This window comes from Porites lutea, chromosome 10 (assembly GCF_958299795.1).
Source record: "Porites lutea chromosome 10, jaPorLute2.1, whole genome shotgun sequence".
Classification (NCBI taxonomy): domain Eukaryota; kingdom Metazoa; phylum Cnidaria; class Anthozoa; order Scleractinia; family Poritidae; genus Porites; species Porites lutea.
The window spans coordinates 11,340,662-11,358,189 of NC_133210.1; the positions used below are offsets into that span (position 1 = coordinate 11,340,662).

General features: G+C 41.4%; 1 protein-coding gene across 1 annotated transcript; it reads left to right on the forward strand.

The window, feature by feature from the left end:
* The first annotated feature begins 8,106 nt into the window (after nt 1-8,106).
* Nucleotides 8,107-15,778, forward strand: LOC140949487 (macrophage mannose receptor 1-like). The gene is made up of 7 exons (XM_073398645.1): nt 8,107-8,164; nt 8,494-8,901; nt 9,444-9,640; nt 14,291-14,420; nt 14,816-15,022; nt 15,278-15,431; nt 15,646-15,778. Exons 1-7 carry the CDS (start codon nt 8,107-8,109, stop codon nt 15,776-15,778), a joined length of 1,287 nt encoding a protein of 428 aa, XP_073254746.1.
* Nucleotides 15,779-17,528: the final 1,750 nt, after the last annotated feature.

A 17,528-nucleotide genomic window follows, 5' to 3' on the forward strand; every position in this document is an offset into this window, starting at 1 on the left:
TCACAAAATCGAAAGATTCTAGCTAATCTAAACTATCATATGTCGATTAAGACAGGTCAAGCGATCCTGAAATGCTTTATAGATCTCAAGTCTAGTGTTTGGTTTACGCTGGGCTCAGAAGACGAAACCGTGTTTTGTGACACTTAGAACTTTTTTCAGCTCGACTGCCGGTCAAGGTTTTCAAAACACTAAATGGCGGGCAGTCCCATATTCTCAGTAAATTTCACAAATCGAAAAAGTTCAGCCTTTCTGAACTATCATAAGTCGTGATCCTGATCAAAGCCTCTACGCATTATTTCCCTTCTGGAGCTGAAATACACTTCAACATTATGTAGTCGACGTTATGATGGAAAAATAAACAACAGCCGCGAACGGTTTGATGTTTAATCTTCTACCTCTGTATTCAAACAGTGCACATTGGCTTTCGTAACCGAAATACAAAAATATCGCTTTGAATAATGCTAGTGTTTCTTGCTTGATGGAAAAGAGTTCGAAACAAAATAATTTCTTTGGCGCAATGCCACCATCTTTTCATTAAAATCGGTGTTTTGGGGCTATTATACGCGCCTAAACTGATAAATGTAAAGAGAAGACGCAACTTGATCATTATGACATGATAATAAAAACTATTTTTTGCCTCAAAAAACTATGTCGCCCATGAGACCTGAAAGGGTCCTGAAAAGTTTGTGACGAACATATTACTTCCGTTTACTCCACGGCTGTTCATGTCTGAACACTAAAAACCTACCAGTTGCCGGTTATATGTAATGTGTAAGTTGTTACCTGATGTTCAATGGATGTTGAATATTTAGAAGGAACGAATGGTAATTTATGAGTGAAGAGAAAAAAATGATTGTGGAAACGTTATGGGCTATTTGTCAATAACGTGCGTGTAGACAAATTGCACCTCATTTAACTGTTCAGGATCTATAGCTGAAAGCCGTGTAATCAACAGCACCTGCATATTTTTTAACTTCCTATTTTGAAAACAAAATTTTACTGTACCTATCAGTGTGTTAGTTGAATGAAAGAAGAGAGACAAGTGTTTTACTTGTCTGCTGTAAAATTGGGAAGGAAGAAAACGTCGGTACTCCAGGTAATAGTAAATTTCCAGTCTCATGTCTCCTTGCGTTTACTTGATCTGACAAGAGAAATTGTACGTCAACAGAAACGACAGAAACACGACATGCTCTTTGTCTGAAATATATATCGGAGTTAAACCTGAAAACTGGGCAGCGTAGTTTTTTCTATCTAGTCAATAGTCAAGCATTCTTTTTTTTTTTTTGTACGAAACAAATTTTTAAGAAGCGTTAATTGGGACTTAATATTATGCCACACGTAAATACAAGATCATGTTTATCGTGATTAACTGAGCTTACTTTGTCAAATCTAGGGAGCTCTCCTAGGGTTGAATTTCAAAGATCTATATACACGTTCAGAAAGAATAAGCCGTCGTACAACATGAAATTAGGCATTTTCACGTCGTAGATATGCAGTGACAGCAAAGAAAATGTACAAAAAAGGGGGTGCACGTGCAAAGTTGTTCTTAATATTAACCCTATTATACGTTTTTGATGATCTCGTAACCGTCGCCGTCGTCGGATCTTAAACGGTTTTCAATATTATAGTAAGAAAGAAAATGTGCTGAAGCACTCACTAAGTCGTGGACTTTTATAGGGTAACTCGGCGATAAATTCCATCGACAGAAAAGAAAAAAAAAAGGAAAGAAAGTTGCATATTCGGTTAGAGAACTCGATCGACAGTACCAGTGATATGCAGCGGCGGGGTGAGGGGGGGGGGGGGGGGTGGTGGAGGGGGTATTCGAACCGTGGCATTTAATCCAAGGATTTAAATTGTCCGGGTGACTGAACATCAAAGCTATGACGATTTTTGTTTCTATCTTTCTTTCCATTTTTTACCTTAATAGTTTGTCTTCTAGTCCCGTGCATGTTAGAAACATTTGCATGAGAACTGAATACGACCGTGCGAACTTTCATGACAGTTAAAGACCTCTGCCATCTGTTCCAATTTCGAAGAGAGGAAGTTCAAGCTGATATGCTTAGAATTTTTGTCATGATCCTTTCAGTCTCTAACTTTTTGCACTTCATACACGTATAACAGTCGACTAAGCAAAAATAAACAACAGCCGCGAACAGTTTGATGTTTAATCTTCTACTTCTGTGTTCAAACAGTGCACACTTGCTTTCGTAGCCGAAATACAAAAACATGCTCTTTCAGAATAATGCTGTTTCTTGCTTGATGGCAATCGGAGCTAAATAATTTCTTTGGCGCGATGCCACCATCTTTACACTAAAATCGTTGTTTTGGGACCATTATCCGCGCCTAAACTGAGAAATGAACAAAGAAGACGCAACTTCATCATTATGACATAATAAACCATATTTTTGCCTGCAAAAACTATGTATATGCAAGGAATAGACTTCACTTTCTATTGATTAACCGGCGAAAGAACCCATTTATATTTGGGATGTTGGGAGAACAAGGGATCAGAAAAGCTTGTAAATGGTGTTCTCCCAGTATGCCTCTTAAGTTATTTCGTTGGTTGAACCAAAGAAAGTGCGGCCTGATGGGCTCTTGCATGGGGTAACGAAATGGAAATGTTTCTGTGAGGGACCAGTCATTATTTATCGTCTGGAGGGGCTGCTCGGATGATTTTTTTGACCCCTCCCTTTAAATGTTGCTTTACTGAAGTGATCCTCCTCATGACTCTTGATAAATTTCGTGATTCTCCCCAAAGTTTCGCCACCCAAACAAAAAATCATCATCAACAGCAGGAAGAAAGAAGGAAAGCAAGAGGAAAGTCAGAATAAACAATGCAGGGAGAAGCGACTGGAGGCACATCAGCTCTTGTGAAACTTAGAGCCAGTTGAGACTGCAGACATTTATCTCCCAGCAGAATGGACGCATTTATTTTACATGCTTTCAAAGTAGTATTGTCCAGGCATTGAATTCTCCTAATTTTTTTTCTATGATTTACGAAGGATCCCCCGTTCTGTTCTCCTAAAAGTCAAGTGACCCCCCCCCCCCCAAAAAAAGCCTCCAGACCCCCCTCCCTCCCGGGCGATAAATAATGACAGTAGTCAAATGGGCTATTTCTGGTAGTAACCGATCAGAGCAAAGAAAAGACAGTGGGGGTATTGTTTTTTGGGTCACGTGCCTCATTAGCATTGGGCACGTCATCAGTTTGTTCACGTGGCCCATTACGACCAATCAGAAAGCAGCATCTCCAACTGCTGCCCAGGTCCCCGGAAGTGACAGGACAGGGCGACCGGAAGTCAATAAAAACACACTGTATTTAGGTCAAAATCATGTTTTTTCGGTTTAATGTTTTCTCGAGAGGTACTTATTTACATGCGGGACATGTGTGACGTCCTGTTGACGTCACGCCCTTGAATTAAGCAGAAAATACGATTGTCAAAGGCCAACCGTTACGAATGATGAACTGGTTTAATGTCCAATGATTCACTATCAAGAAAAAACAAAATTGGTTTCAATGACCTGATTACATACGGACATGTGTGACGTCCTAGTGACGTCGCGCCCTTAAAATGGTTGGTATATTGGCACAAAAAAGATCCTGTAAAGGCCACCCAATGATAAAGTGCTTTAATATCCAATGAGTTGCTATGAACGGAAAAAATTAAGGTCTTAAATGATGTAATAGGCTGGTCCATCTGTGGTGGTTGACAATAGTACGTTTCCCTTTTATGGCCCAGCCTTGAAAAATCATGACTCGTTCAAGTATCCAATGACTGTCTATTGACTAAAAAAGACATATTTTTTGGAGTGAAAATAGTACCAGGAAAAGGTTGCGCCACCATGCAACCTCCCCCTTCTTGGTGTTACAAATTGTCCAACTCAAAACCTATATTGTCCAAAAATTCACAACCCCCACAGGGTTCACATATTGTGGAAATATGTCGTACATGGAGCCAACATAACTTGCACACCAAATGCAATTGACCCGTGAAGTTTCTTCCTCGAAAGACATTATGTCTTAACACGTGGTGAGTGCCTGAAAAAGGGAAGGAAGGTAAATCGTCCGTGGCACGAAATGACAATCTGAAAAAAAAGGAAACATGTTCAAGATCTAGTATAACCCAAATCATGTAACATGTCACACCAGTAATAAGAAGTAGTTAAATGCGTGACACGGCGAATACACAAATAACAACGTTGGCGGATCAATTGCAATGGGCGCAGGGCAGGAACGGGGACCCCTGAACCATGGTACCATTGCAATACTGATCCGTAACACCATTCAATCGAGGCTCCATGAACTCTGTGGGTACAGAGAATCGAATGACTCCCTAAAAAGAATTACAAAGGCGAATCAAACATTGAACAGTACTAAGGTGAAGTCTATATTGTAAGGGTTTGATCCAGGCGCCATATTGGTTCAACGTGGAAAGCAACCCTAAAAGAAATAACATCGTAGACGGATCAATTGCAACCTTCTCAATGAATCTACGCGAACCTTGTGGGTACGGAACAGCAAATGTGTCCCTAAAAAGAATTCAAAATAGCTAAATCAGGCTCAGGATTGGAACCATTGGCCCTGAGAAATGAATTGATGCGATAAGGCATGCGCAGGGGCCAATCATCCCATTCCTGCTGTGTCGGGTCGGCTCGGCGAACATACACCACCACTAACGATCATTCCCCGCTCCCAAAAATCAAATCATCCAACGTGTAGCCATCCATCATGCGCTCACGATGATTACACACAGAACCATGGGTGGGGCGAGCAATCACTGGTAAATGTGGCACACAGGTTTGTCTTCTAGGGTGGTTAAAAATCGACACGAACACATTGGTACCCAAAAACGAGCCACCCAATTCAATCGACAACGTCGAGGACAAAGGCAAAGGTGGGTGGGCCAAGGGACTTGCCGACGAAAGTCAAAATCAGGAAAAACCGCTACAATCCAAGAAAAAAAAGGGTATGAGGGAAGGAATGGACCCCATCCCTGTCAACCAAAAAAGCGACACGACTTACCGGCCCTTTTACGGCGATGCACCTCAAAATCCAACGCGCGAGCCACAGGGTCATCTCAAGGGAGCGTCCGGGACAAGTTGGTCAACTCAGTGGTACGGCTGCGTTTGAACAGGCTGCTTAGGCAAATCTTCTTTAACGGGAGATGCCAGACCGCTTTTTGCAGGTCCAAAAGAACCACGAGAGGCACGGTTGTCAAAACAAGCTTCTCTAACGTCTGCACCATGGTGGCTGAACAGCTTGGCTGAGCAGTGCTGAATGAGTGAAAGACTAGGAGCGCGACGTGTTTTAGAGAGTCATCCCAGAGAATTGATTGGTGGAGAGGAATCACGTGGGGATCACGTGGTCGAAGGGACACTATAGGCGGTAGCCCCCATGTGTACACTTTTTTCGTCCATGGAAAAAAGGTCCCCTTTGAAGTGGAAGTCAAAATCATGTTCTGGGTAGAGTGTTTTTATACTATGGACAAGCGAAAGAAGTTGCTACGGGAATTCAAAGGGTTGCCCAAATGCGATGTTACAGGCCCCCCACAACACCTTGGCGAAGATCAATGGTGGAACCAAGTGGTGTTTTGCCTACATTCGCCTAGAACATCCCACTGTCACCACTGTCATCGACTATTCGATCACAAGTTATCCGTAAGTGAGAGTGGTTATGACATGTTTTTTTGTTCATGGCTGAACAACAAACTTAGATCGTGTTTATTTTTTTGCAGATTGGTATGATAGTGGAAATGGCTCGCAGCGCCGTCAACTTGGACAACCTCATGAACGAGGGGATGGCTTTCGCCATTGATCGCTTCAAAGACAGAAAACCCAATTGTCCCCTTGGACGGCGCACAGTCATGATCGGGAGAAGGAAGCCTACCTATAACCCTATTGACAAAGTGATGAAACGATTAGACAGAGTCATAAAGGTCCTGGAAGCTATGGGACACATTGTTGTTGTGAATGTACATTGAGATTTTATTAAACCTGTTACATGTGTATCAGTGTCCTAATGTTTTGTTTATGAGCGTTGGAATAAAGCGTCCAACGTGGGATAGACCGCCACGTCTTCTTCTCGGGTGCTTACAATGGCTGTTTTGTCTTGTAACGTGGGAAGGCTTATCTGTTCTTCGGTCATATCTTCACGGGGTTAATATTGTTGCAGGGTGGGATTCCACCAATACCACTATTCCATATCCAAATCAAACACATAGAGGGGTTTCAGTAAGATTTGAGCCATGGCCACACTCCACCCGTGCCGCCCAAGATATGCTTGCGTAGTTCGTCAAAATACCCCAAAGCCAAGACTAAGGAAGCAGGCTTGATCACGTTATAATTACCCTGTAAATACGGGAGGGTGATGGGATAGAAGACATGTCGACCTAAATGAAATGCGGCTCGAGTTACAATAGGCATGGCGGCGTCCAAGTCGGGCTGGATCAAGGGCGCGAGGGACTTGGCTCGAGGGTCACAGGGTGGGATGACTACCACATACGAATGACCATACTTGTGACATAAATGTTCCACATGTGTATCCACGCCTTTGCCGCCTCCCGTGTAAATAGTCAGCGGCATCGTCTATGAAATAAAAAAGGTTGTATTAATGTTTATTCTTGAGCAAGGGATTCCAAGTCCACATGGTGTGCGATTCGTTATTAGCATACATCAGGGGTTCCTGCCATTCCCGGTAGGTGACACTTTGTTTAAAGATACGTTGGACGGTTCGGCATTCACTGCAATTATCGGGGATCCAATCCAAGCCTTTGCCTTCAGCAAACGCGTCCTCTTTGTCATCGATGCATTGGTTGCATAAAACGTGGTCCAAAAGACGATCGCATCGTTTTTGCCAAAGTACCCGTTGGGCATTCACTTGGGAGAGAGTCGGTAACACATTGGAATGTCGACGCCAGTCACTCATTTGACAAGCACGTATTCGAGCACAATTGTGTCAGATACCGCCTTCCCCGTGGCTGTGATCGTGACACCAATTACGGCCCTGATCGTTGGTGGCCTTCACATTGACGGTGGCAATGGGAAGACTGAATAACTCCACCACGGTCACCGTCCAAGACCCTTCTCATTTGTTCACACTGATCGCCGCTTCGGCTCTCAATATCAGAACTCTCCGCCTGTGTACTGACGACATCTTGGAGGCCGTCTTTAACAGTGTCAAAAGGAACGCGGTCAAAGGGACCAAGACCAATATTTTTGTGGCGGCTTTCACCACGTGTCATGCTCGGCTCAAACTCTACGAGTCCCTCGACACCCTTCAAAAGCAAGTCCTTTACTATGATACCAACAGTGTGGTAGAAAAGTGGCGTCCTGGTCAGCCTTACATCGCCATCGGTGATTTTTTGCGATATGACAGATGAACTGGATGGAGATGTCATCACAGAGTTTGTTTCCGGTGGCGCGAATAATTATGGGCACGTGCAAGCAAAGTTGTCTGCAAAGTACGCGGTCTCACGTTGAACGTCCGCGGATCAGCCATCTTAAATTTTAAAACCATGAAAGACAATATTTTGTCGGAATTAGAGACTCCTCAGGACTCTGAACATAGTCACACCTTATCATTTTCGAAGGGATTAGGAACAGAAACAAATTCAAGTCGTTCCGCGCGTAAAGCAGTATGGGTTGGTTTTCGATAAGCGGGTGGTAGATGTCGCGACCAAATCGAGTCATCCCTATGGCTACGAGAGGATTGGGGATGAAATAGACCTTTTGTTAGATTTGTAAACCAATTCAAGGGCGTGACGTCACCAGGATGTCACACATGTCCCGTATGTAAAAATGTACTTTTCGACATTCCATTAAACAAAAAATATGATTTGGACAGAAATACAGTGTGTTTTTATTAACTTCCGGTCGCGCTGTCCTTTCACTTCCGGGGACCTGGGGAGCAGTTGGGGATGCTGCTTTCTGATTGGTCGAAATGGGTCACGTGAACAAATTGATGACGTGTTCAACACTAATGAGGCACGTGACCCAAAAAATAATACCCCCATTGTCTTTTCTGCGCTCTGATTGGTTACTACCAGAAGTAGCCCTGTTGACTAATGACCGGTCTCTAAACTGTAACTTCTTCCCAGATCTGATGCCATAATGATAACACTCGCACTGTTGGTGTCACTCCTCTTGACGGTAACAAGGCGTTATTCTGGTAAGTATTTCCGTCTGGTTTCTAACAATTTCAATTTTAATTTGACAGTTAACTGAGAGATTTCTTGCGCTATTTGGTCATTCGAGCGCTATGGTCGATGTTAGTTTTTTTAAAAACTTTTTAGGAGCGGCCGTGAATGTCTCTAGTAGGGGCGGCGCATTTAGACACCCACGGCTGCTTACGGCACAGCTCGTGTTATCATCCTCCGCCTTCGGCCACGGCTTACAACACTTACAACGACCTTGACCGACCTCATTCAATAATTGGCTTACATTGTTCATTATCGTTAAGTCACAAGAGTCAAAAGTGCCCAATTTGATCCTATTTAGCTTTGGAATGCCCAGAAACGTGGAAAGAATTTGAAGGCTTTTGCTACAAGGTTATGGATAGGCTCGGTTATCGGCGGAGATTTGCTTGGTCAACAGCAGTAAGCGGATGTTTTGGGTTTGGAGGAGACCTGGTAAGCATATCGAATGAAAAGGAAAAGAAGTTTGTCCATGAAACGGCTTTCAAGGACGCAAACCGCACTTCTGTTTGGATTGGGTTGGCGTATCGGCATCAAAAGGGTGGATATGTATGGACCAATGGAGAATCATTTAACATTTCTGTTTCTGTCCAGTGGCTCAACATGTCGAGAATTGTTTATGAAAATAAATGCGTCGAAATCTTGAAAAATGGCTGGAACCTCACCGAATGTTGCAAGGAAAATAAACATCTCTTCTGCAAGAGACCGAAAGGTGAGTTGTTCCTGCGTGGGAACTCGACATTGAAAATGATGGGGAAGTTCTAATCGTACCAGGTACGACCAAAGCACAGGTAAAATTTGATCCATTGAGGCGCTTAAACTCTTAAACAGACTTTAGATAGACTTTACGCCTTTAAGTTTTTGGCAAGCTAGATTCCACCCTGATATTTGGCTTTTTCCATTTGTTTTCTCGTTTTGTTTTGCAGTCATTTTAACCTCAATTATAACCTTGCTGGGTTAAAGGAGCTTTTTTGGTGGCTACAATGCAGTTTTTGACACATGACCAGCCACGCCCATAATTATGCAAATTTTACATGTTAGAATTACCACACCCAAACACATATTAAAGATCCTAATTTTTCTTGTATTCTATTTTAAAAAAATGAAATATAACAACTGATTGATTACCGGGAAATTTTAGAATATTATATTCCTTGTTCTCTGATTCTCGTCCCAGTCTCTCTAACGTTTACAGCTGTGCCATGATTCTTATTGGTTTCAAACTATTTGCTCTGTAAATGTTTCACTAATGAGGTCCATTGGCCTGTTCTGCTGGTTGGTTTTTCAATGGAGTATCTTGCTACAAGGAAAATGGAAACGGTACCTGGGAAGGTGCAAGACAAGGGTGTACTGATTCCGGAGGTGATTTAGTAAAGGTTGATGATGATAATCAAAAACGATTTTTGATTCACTTCATGGAGGTCACCGGTCTGAAGAAAACCAACTTAGACGTAAGTATCGAGTCATTAACTCTTCGAGCCTCATGATCGCATGATCAGCATGAAATTTCTCCATGTAACATTAATTCATTATAAAACATATTAGTCACAAGAATTAATTTTATAAGGAGATGATCATCCGAGGTAAATGTAATTGATTCTTAATACAATTACTCTTCCCACCACATCTGTAGGAAACGTGTAAGGACAGGACATGGGCATTTAACTTGAGATGTTAGGTTTTTTATGCAGTTGATAGAGCACGCTTAAGGCTAGGGTAATTATATATAAGAAGAGATTTCAAAGAGGAATGCGGAGAAATCACATCTTCTGTGTAGTTCTTGTCACAGACCCAATTGAATCAGTGATGTAGATCGTAGACAGTTTTAAATCCATTTTAATCTATATTTGTATCTTGAAAAACGCAAATGTTCAAAAGACAACGTTTCTCATCCTCAGTTACTTTGGCATAACCTGAGATCAGGCCCAATTTAAGCGGTTCTCATATATTCTCTCTAACGGCCACCGCTAAAATTGGGCCTTTTCCAAACTCTCTCAGGTTTGTGCTAGTTACGGCCAGATTTTGGCCGTATCGCTGATTGGCTGTTAGAACAATGCCACAAGATCTGATTGGCTGTCGGAAATGCCGGAAGTTGAAAGCTCTTGTTCCTCTTGTGGTTGTTTTCGTGAATGATCCGCCATCTGCGGAGAGAAAGGTCGATTGTGCTGTCGGTTTTGTTTGATGGTCTTATGGTAGGAAAATATGCCTTAATATGTACCATAAAAATTCAGAAAATTCATATGGTTGTTCATATCTTCTCTGGATTTGCTTTATTTACGGAACTAATGTGAGTGTATCGCGGAGTTGAATCCCTCTGGAAGTTCAGTGTTGACCGCTAACAAGGTGCTTTTTGATTTACCAACAAACGAGTGCAGATCAAAATACTGTCCATCTTAAAAGCGGTTTTATTTGAAAGTTTAGCCGGGAAAGACTTTTCTGAGCGGGGTAGGCAAACGGAGGCTCATTGCCAAAGAAACCTCAATCGCCAACTGTGAAGTATTAGACGAAAAACATCGCATGATCACTGTTCAGGGAATTTTTGTTGGCATTATCATAAAAGCTAGTGGCGCTACTCTTAAGGTAACACACTTGTTGTTCGCCTTCATTTTTTTGTAAAAAGTAAACCAGGAAAACTGGTGTCTTCGCTCGTTGGCTGTTTGCTGTTTGTTAATTTCGATACATAAAATAAAATTTAGCGAGCTTTTCAGACCTGCAGTAAAACATGAACACAACTAATTAAAGGAGAACTACAAAGTGTGTTTGTAATATTGTTTTTCGTTTTGCTTATAGCTCTCCAAAGTGATAATGTTTACATGGATTTATTTAAGCAATATACCACACTTTCTATGGGTTTACCGGCGTGATAACCCACGCGGGATGTTGGGAGAACACGAGAAAAGCTTGTAAATCACGAGCCGAAAGGCGAGTGATTTACAAGCTTTTCGAGTGTTATCCCAACATCCCAAGTGGGTTATCACGCCGGTAAACCCATAAAAAGTGTGGTATATTGCTTTTATAAAATAACTTTTAGTAGAATGGAGTCTTTTAGGTTAAAAAATATGGTTCTAGTACCGTGATCAAGTCGCGTCTTCTCCCTAAAGTCATCATAAGCCAATCATGACTCACGATTTAATAGCGTTGAACTTTCTCAAAACTCAGTTCAGTCAAACAACAAACAGCAGCACTTCAAAACACGTGTTTTTGCACTCATTACGTGATAACTTATGAAACTAGAAAGTTGTTTTACAGGAAAAGTCAACGCATATTCATGCGAACGTACAATGAAAGAATACGTTCATGGTTTGTTTACAACAGAAGTAGAAATTAATTGAACATCAGACTGCACGCAGATGTATTTTGTTGAGTCGATCCGTAAGAATTTCGTGCTTACAGACTGATTTGGCAGCTATTGTAATGGAGGACTTCATTCACCTTTTACAAGCCGCAGTGGTTTAAGATCTGTTTTCTGGACTTTATTATCGGAAATGCTGCGGTAACGACGTGGCTGCATTTGCGAAGTTGTCGCATGTAACTTATGTACCTAGAGCGACCGATGGAAATATGTCAGTGGTGGAGAAAGGTTTCTTTGCCGTAGCCACATATTGGCGTTAATATTTGTCGATTCGTGAAGTCAGCTGGTTTGACGTAGGTTATGGCATCGATATCACCGAATAATTTGAGCAAATGTTGAAAAAAAGCAGCCCGAAACCCTGACACCTTTCATCATCGTTGGCAGCTTGTTTACAACCTACAGCGGCCGATTTTGTACCATATCTTGATCAGAGATCTCTTTTTGGAACAATTTGTTTCATTAAGGAATTTTAATTTTGACATAATATAAATCAAGAATGCTAAAACTATCCGTTTTGTTGCTGGTTGGCAAATGGTTAAGTTTTCCTAGAGACTTTCTACACCAGAAATTCACGCAGTTGTTGTCTTTCTCTGCGATTTGGCATCGTCGTGAAATGTAAAATGTTTTCCAGCTTTGTACTTTATAACTTCTAAAGCTATGGCAGTAGCGAATTGTGACGCTCAGTAATAAAATGTGGAAACCAACGCTTTAATATTAAGAAGGGCTGGGTAAGTAACTTGTTCTGTTTTTTAGCCTTTCTAAAATCGTTGCTTGCAGATCAATAGCCGGTTTTGTTTATGGCTCGTGGTCCGGATGCCTTTTTCTATGGGTTTACCGGTATAATAAACCATAGGTTTTTGACCAATCAGATCACGCGTATTATCTCAGTTATTTTATAAAAAGAAATATATATTTTTTAGACGTTTGTTTCTCTAGTAAATGCGCAAATTGCAAGTGTTAAATTCGAGCGCGCCTAGCCAAAACATTAAGATTAGAACATCTGGTGTCGCCGTCTTTTCGAAAACTTTTTACCTTCTGCGCCAATTGAAATAACCTTCGAAATCTCCTTTAATCTCGTAAGAAGATATTTGGTTGAAAATATTAAAAGGTAAAAGCTATTTTTTAAGTCAGCGAGTCTGCGTTTTTCCCACGTATGGAAAATTTGCATATTAGAAAAACAAGGAACTGACGTAATTTTGGTTGGCTGATTCGACAAATGTCAATCAATCAAAAATGTTGGCGACAGACGTTTCGTAGAAAGTTTGTATCAGGCTCTCTTTTTGTTTCGCCTTGCCCGCCGGAATGTTATTTACAAAGCGAAACAAAAATTGAGCCTGATCTCAGGTTACTTTGGCAAACTGAGCGCACAAAGTGAATTATTGTAAAATGTGAGTTTATCGTTCATACATACATAAATTCCAAGCAATTCTGGTGAATTTGATAGAAAACCAGTTGTTCTGACTCTCATCAGCTGAGACGTCTTGATCTAAAATGCTATCTTCTTTGAATAACGATATATGCCCTTCTGGACAAAAATTATTAACTTAATTTGATTGTAAGCGATCATAATTAAGTAACCCCATACTGTCATGTTGACAGTGGTGTTAGTTACATCAGGCGAACAACTCACGAAACAACATCACCTTTAATATCATTCCTGGAAAAGTCTTGGCTGAGAAGTTAAAATTCTGGTTTTCACTAGCGCATTAGCACAAGCATAAGGACATACTCACGCGCAGAATGGCATATTTGAGTCAATTCTTAATACCAGCTCTTCTCAACCCGATGATAAACAAGATGATGGACTCTTTGTCCGCCATATTGCTTTGATATGTTTGCATGAGGTCTGGGTCAAAGTGACCTTTGATTGGTTCACGGCCTTGTACTTACGCATGTGCTTATGTCAACCCAGTTTTAAACAGTCAAAGCTACAACATAAGCATAAGCACAAGGACAACGAACTTGTCTGTTTTTCTTGTGCTTATGCTTATGTCGACCCAGTTTTCACTTGCTATTACACCCGTCCTTGTGCTTATGCTTATGTGCTAGTGAAAACCAGGCTTAAGAAAATTCTTGGCCGAGAAGTTATCATGAGGTTAAGCCTGGTTTTCACTAGCGCATAAGCATAAACATAGGCACATGCACATGTGTAAGCAAGTGAAAACTGGGTCGACATAAAGCATAAGCATAAGCACAAGAAAAACGGACAAGTTCGTTCTTCTTGTGCTTTGGCTTATGCCCATGTCGTAGCTTTGACAAGTGAAAACTGGGTCGACATAAGCACATGCATAAGCACAAGGCCGTGGACCAATCGTAGGCCACTTTACCCAGACCTCATGCGAACATATCAAAAGCAATATGGCGGATGCTTCGTCCGCCATCTTGTTTATCATTGGGTTGAGGAGAGCTGGTATCGAGAATTGAGTCAAATATGCCATTCTGCGCGTGCGTATGTCTTTTTGCTGACGCTTATGCGCTAGTGAAAACCAGGTTTAACAAATTGAAAAAAATAGGCATTTTTCAAAACATCCTTGTCGCCATGGAAACGATCGAAATCTTACTTCTAAAATGTCAAATTTATTGTCCTTAGTATAAACGTATTCTGTCCATACCAAATATGAGCCTCAATGAGTCTTGAATGACACTCCCATTATCAAACTGTTTACAACCACCTTAATTAATTGTGGTTTTTGTAGTAAATTGTTCCATTTAATATTTTTTCTGTATCCCTTGTAATTCCTTTATACAGCACGTATGGATTGGCCGAAAAGGTGATTCGAATTGTTTACAAATGGAGACAAAAACTGGAATGATAGAAAGGGCGGGTGACTGTAACGACCAAAAGAACTATATTTGTGAAATTCCAGCATCAACAACAAGTACGTTTTCTATCATCCACATCGAGAAGGTTACACTTAGCACATTTATCGTAATAGCCCAAGCTCAATACGAGAGCCCTTAACAACCTTATTTTACCTAGCTAATTATTTATTCATACAGCAACAACCACATAAGACATTGTATGAAAATTATTACTTTTTCTCTAAAATTGGGCGAAATGTGCATTATGTTTTTCCTATTAAGCTTTTGTTTAGTATTTTCAGGTTAAGTCTATCAAATTTTCGTGAATGACTTCCAATTTAGTAAAAGCTCTGCTTTTAGGCTTGTCTACAAGTTATAATTTCACGCTTTTGCCCCAGACTTTGAGGTAAGTGACCTTGTCAGAAATACTCGATGCTTTTAAAGGCTTGTATTATTCTGCATTTATCTTCAGGTACCGTTTGTTATGAGTACCCTAGCAGGAATTCCTCTGTTCCCATTAAAGTCAGCTGTACTTTTCCAGAAGACCTTTGTTTCAAATATGACAATACAACGTCAAACGGCGAACAAGTCACCATTCGAGGCTGTATATCCGCTGATCAATGCGGACAATTTGATGATCATCATTTGCACTGTTGTGAAGGAGATCTGTGTAATAGTGGTAAGTAAGCTCAAGTATAATGGACCCAAAATAGCTAAAAATTGTTACTTTAGGTCCGCCGTGCCATGTTCCTCAGAAACAGGGAAAACTTAGTTTATTCTAACAAGGATCCATGAAGGAGGAATAGCCATGCTTAGCAGCGAAGTAGATTTTAAGAACCTTTTTGTAAGTTTTCGCAAGATAATGCACCTATTTTATTCAGCGCATACTCGCACGTTTCCTATGCCATTTATAATACAATACCTTTCCTTGCAGTTAAGAACACCACGATATCTGAACCCGAAAATCCGACCCAGGCCATTTCTAAAGTCATTTACATCTCACTTGGTATCACCTCCGCTTTTTTGCTACTGTCCGTGGCTATTGTTGTCTGGTGCTACAGAAGAAAGAAGCTAAAGACTATTGAAAGGTTTGTGTTTCTTTTAATTTGCTAGCCTCATTGTTCGGCGTAATTTTTTCTCTAGTTGAAGGTGTATCGAAAACACTTATAAGTAAAATTTTACTTTCCTAAGCTAGTCTGGGTGAATTACCGAAAACGATAGGTTGAAGGCTAACGGCTAAAGTCCTTGGTTGACAGCTTTTTTTCTGAAGTACCTCTTTCTGTCAGCTGTTTATTTTGACAGACAACAGCTGTTGAGCCTATCTCGGACCAAGTGTTATCTCTCATATCAACACGATATCAAACTATGCCCAGTCGGTGAGGTTGCACTTTTGGAAGGCAAAGGCCGGTTTCGACAAGTGGCGTTTGACCTCTAATCGGGTATGGCAAATTTTCGTTGTAACGTTTTCTCACTTAAAAATGGGCTAGCGAAGCAAATGTGTTCAGCAGTGCCCAAAAGGGCAAGGGCTGGTTGAGTCGGATGATCATAAGCTTCATTCATCAATGAAATTACCCGTGCATTAAAATGAAAAATTTCTCTTAGATTCCGTTTACACCGGACCGGATAAATATTTCAACGAATGATTCAGGCTTTTCCCGTGCAACCCTTTTACACTGTGAAACCGTGCAAATTCTGTATCAAATTTCAGTATGATTTGCCATTCAAAAACGTGCCCTGTTCGCGGGTTCCGTGTAAACGAAATGCAGCGTTGTGCAAGTTTTTGTCCGTTCATATGTCGGGATCTGTTGAAATAAAACTTGTTCTTAAATGTCTTTAAACTGTCACCAACCCTGTTGGGAATTGCCTCCAAAATAGTTGCTATCCAACACGCTCACAGAAGGTTTTTATTCCTTTCCTCACAGTACAACACACTCTCATCACAAAATAATTCTCTTTTGCTATCTCCTATTGTTCTACTATTTTACTATCAATCACGAGGTTTTCAGCTTCACTTTCAATTCCAGAGTTCAGGGCTATCAGGTTCTCACGTGTAATCTATCACTTAACACCTCTTTTAAATCACGTGACTAAAATTAAACGGAACTTAAATCATGTTTACAAAGGAGATTGGTTATTATTTCCGACACTCTCCCCCATATGTCTACCTTTAGGTGACATATGTTGCATATATCTCTAGAAACCATATCATACTAAACGTTCTTGTAACTCAAAACGATAACAAAAAACGAAATGATTCTCAAACTCTCTACAGAGTCGGTGTTCAATGTTCAGTTGGCTTGCTCTTTGTCAGCAATATCTTGCATTCGTACTCTCGCTGCCATTTCAGCGTCACGGGTAGGTCTGAACTCTCGAACCTCCGGGTTTAGCTGTTCCTGAGTTGTCAAAGGTGTCCGGTCTCACGATAGTTATAAGGGCTAGAGGTATTTTAGCAGCAGCTCTGACTTGGAAACGGTGACAACCATAACACTGTTTTATCACTCTCTTGGTCAGACGTCTGAGCCTCGGCACCCAGTGACGCTCTCTGATCCGCGCCATTGTTAAACCGAATCCCCCATGCTACGGACGGCGATGGGCGTCTTCAACGGGTTTCACTGTGTAGGGGTGTTTATCAGCCAGGTATACCGAATAATGTACCTGTACCTGTAAAGGTTGGTCGTTTTCTTTTAAACACAGTCTTTGTCGATCGTCTGTCACATCATCGCTTTGAATCTCTTGAGGGCGCTTGGTCCAAAACAGGTGCTGGTTTTCAATCTCGTCGGTCGTCAATGGACCCATCATTCTTTCTTGTTTCTTCAGGCGTGAATTCCGTATGAATCTCGCGGTCCAGGCAACAATACTCAATGTCTTGGTCAGGTCAAATTTCCCTAGCAGAACTCTGAGGCACGCAGTTGACGCAGTGGCGCCATTAAAAAGTTCTTTGGTAATTTTAGCCTCTGCTTGGCTCTCAGGAGTGCGGCTTGTCACGATGTCTGTAGGCCACTTTTCTTTGTCTGAAAGCCATTCTGGTCCTTGCCACCACAGCTTGCTGTCATCTACTTGCCCTCCTCGACTTCCCAGATCTGCCGGATTTTCCTTGGTGGGTACGTGGCGCCAAGCGATCCTTGAATGCTCTTGTATTTTCATCGCTCTGTTTGCTACGAACTGTTTGTACTCGCCGCCACCGT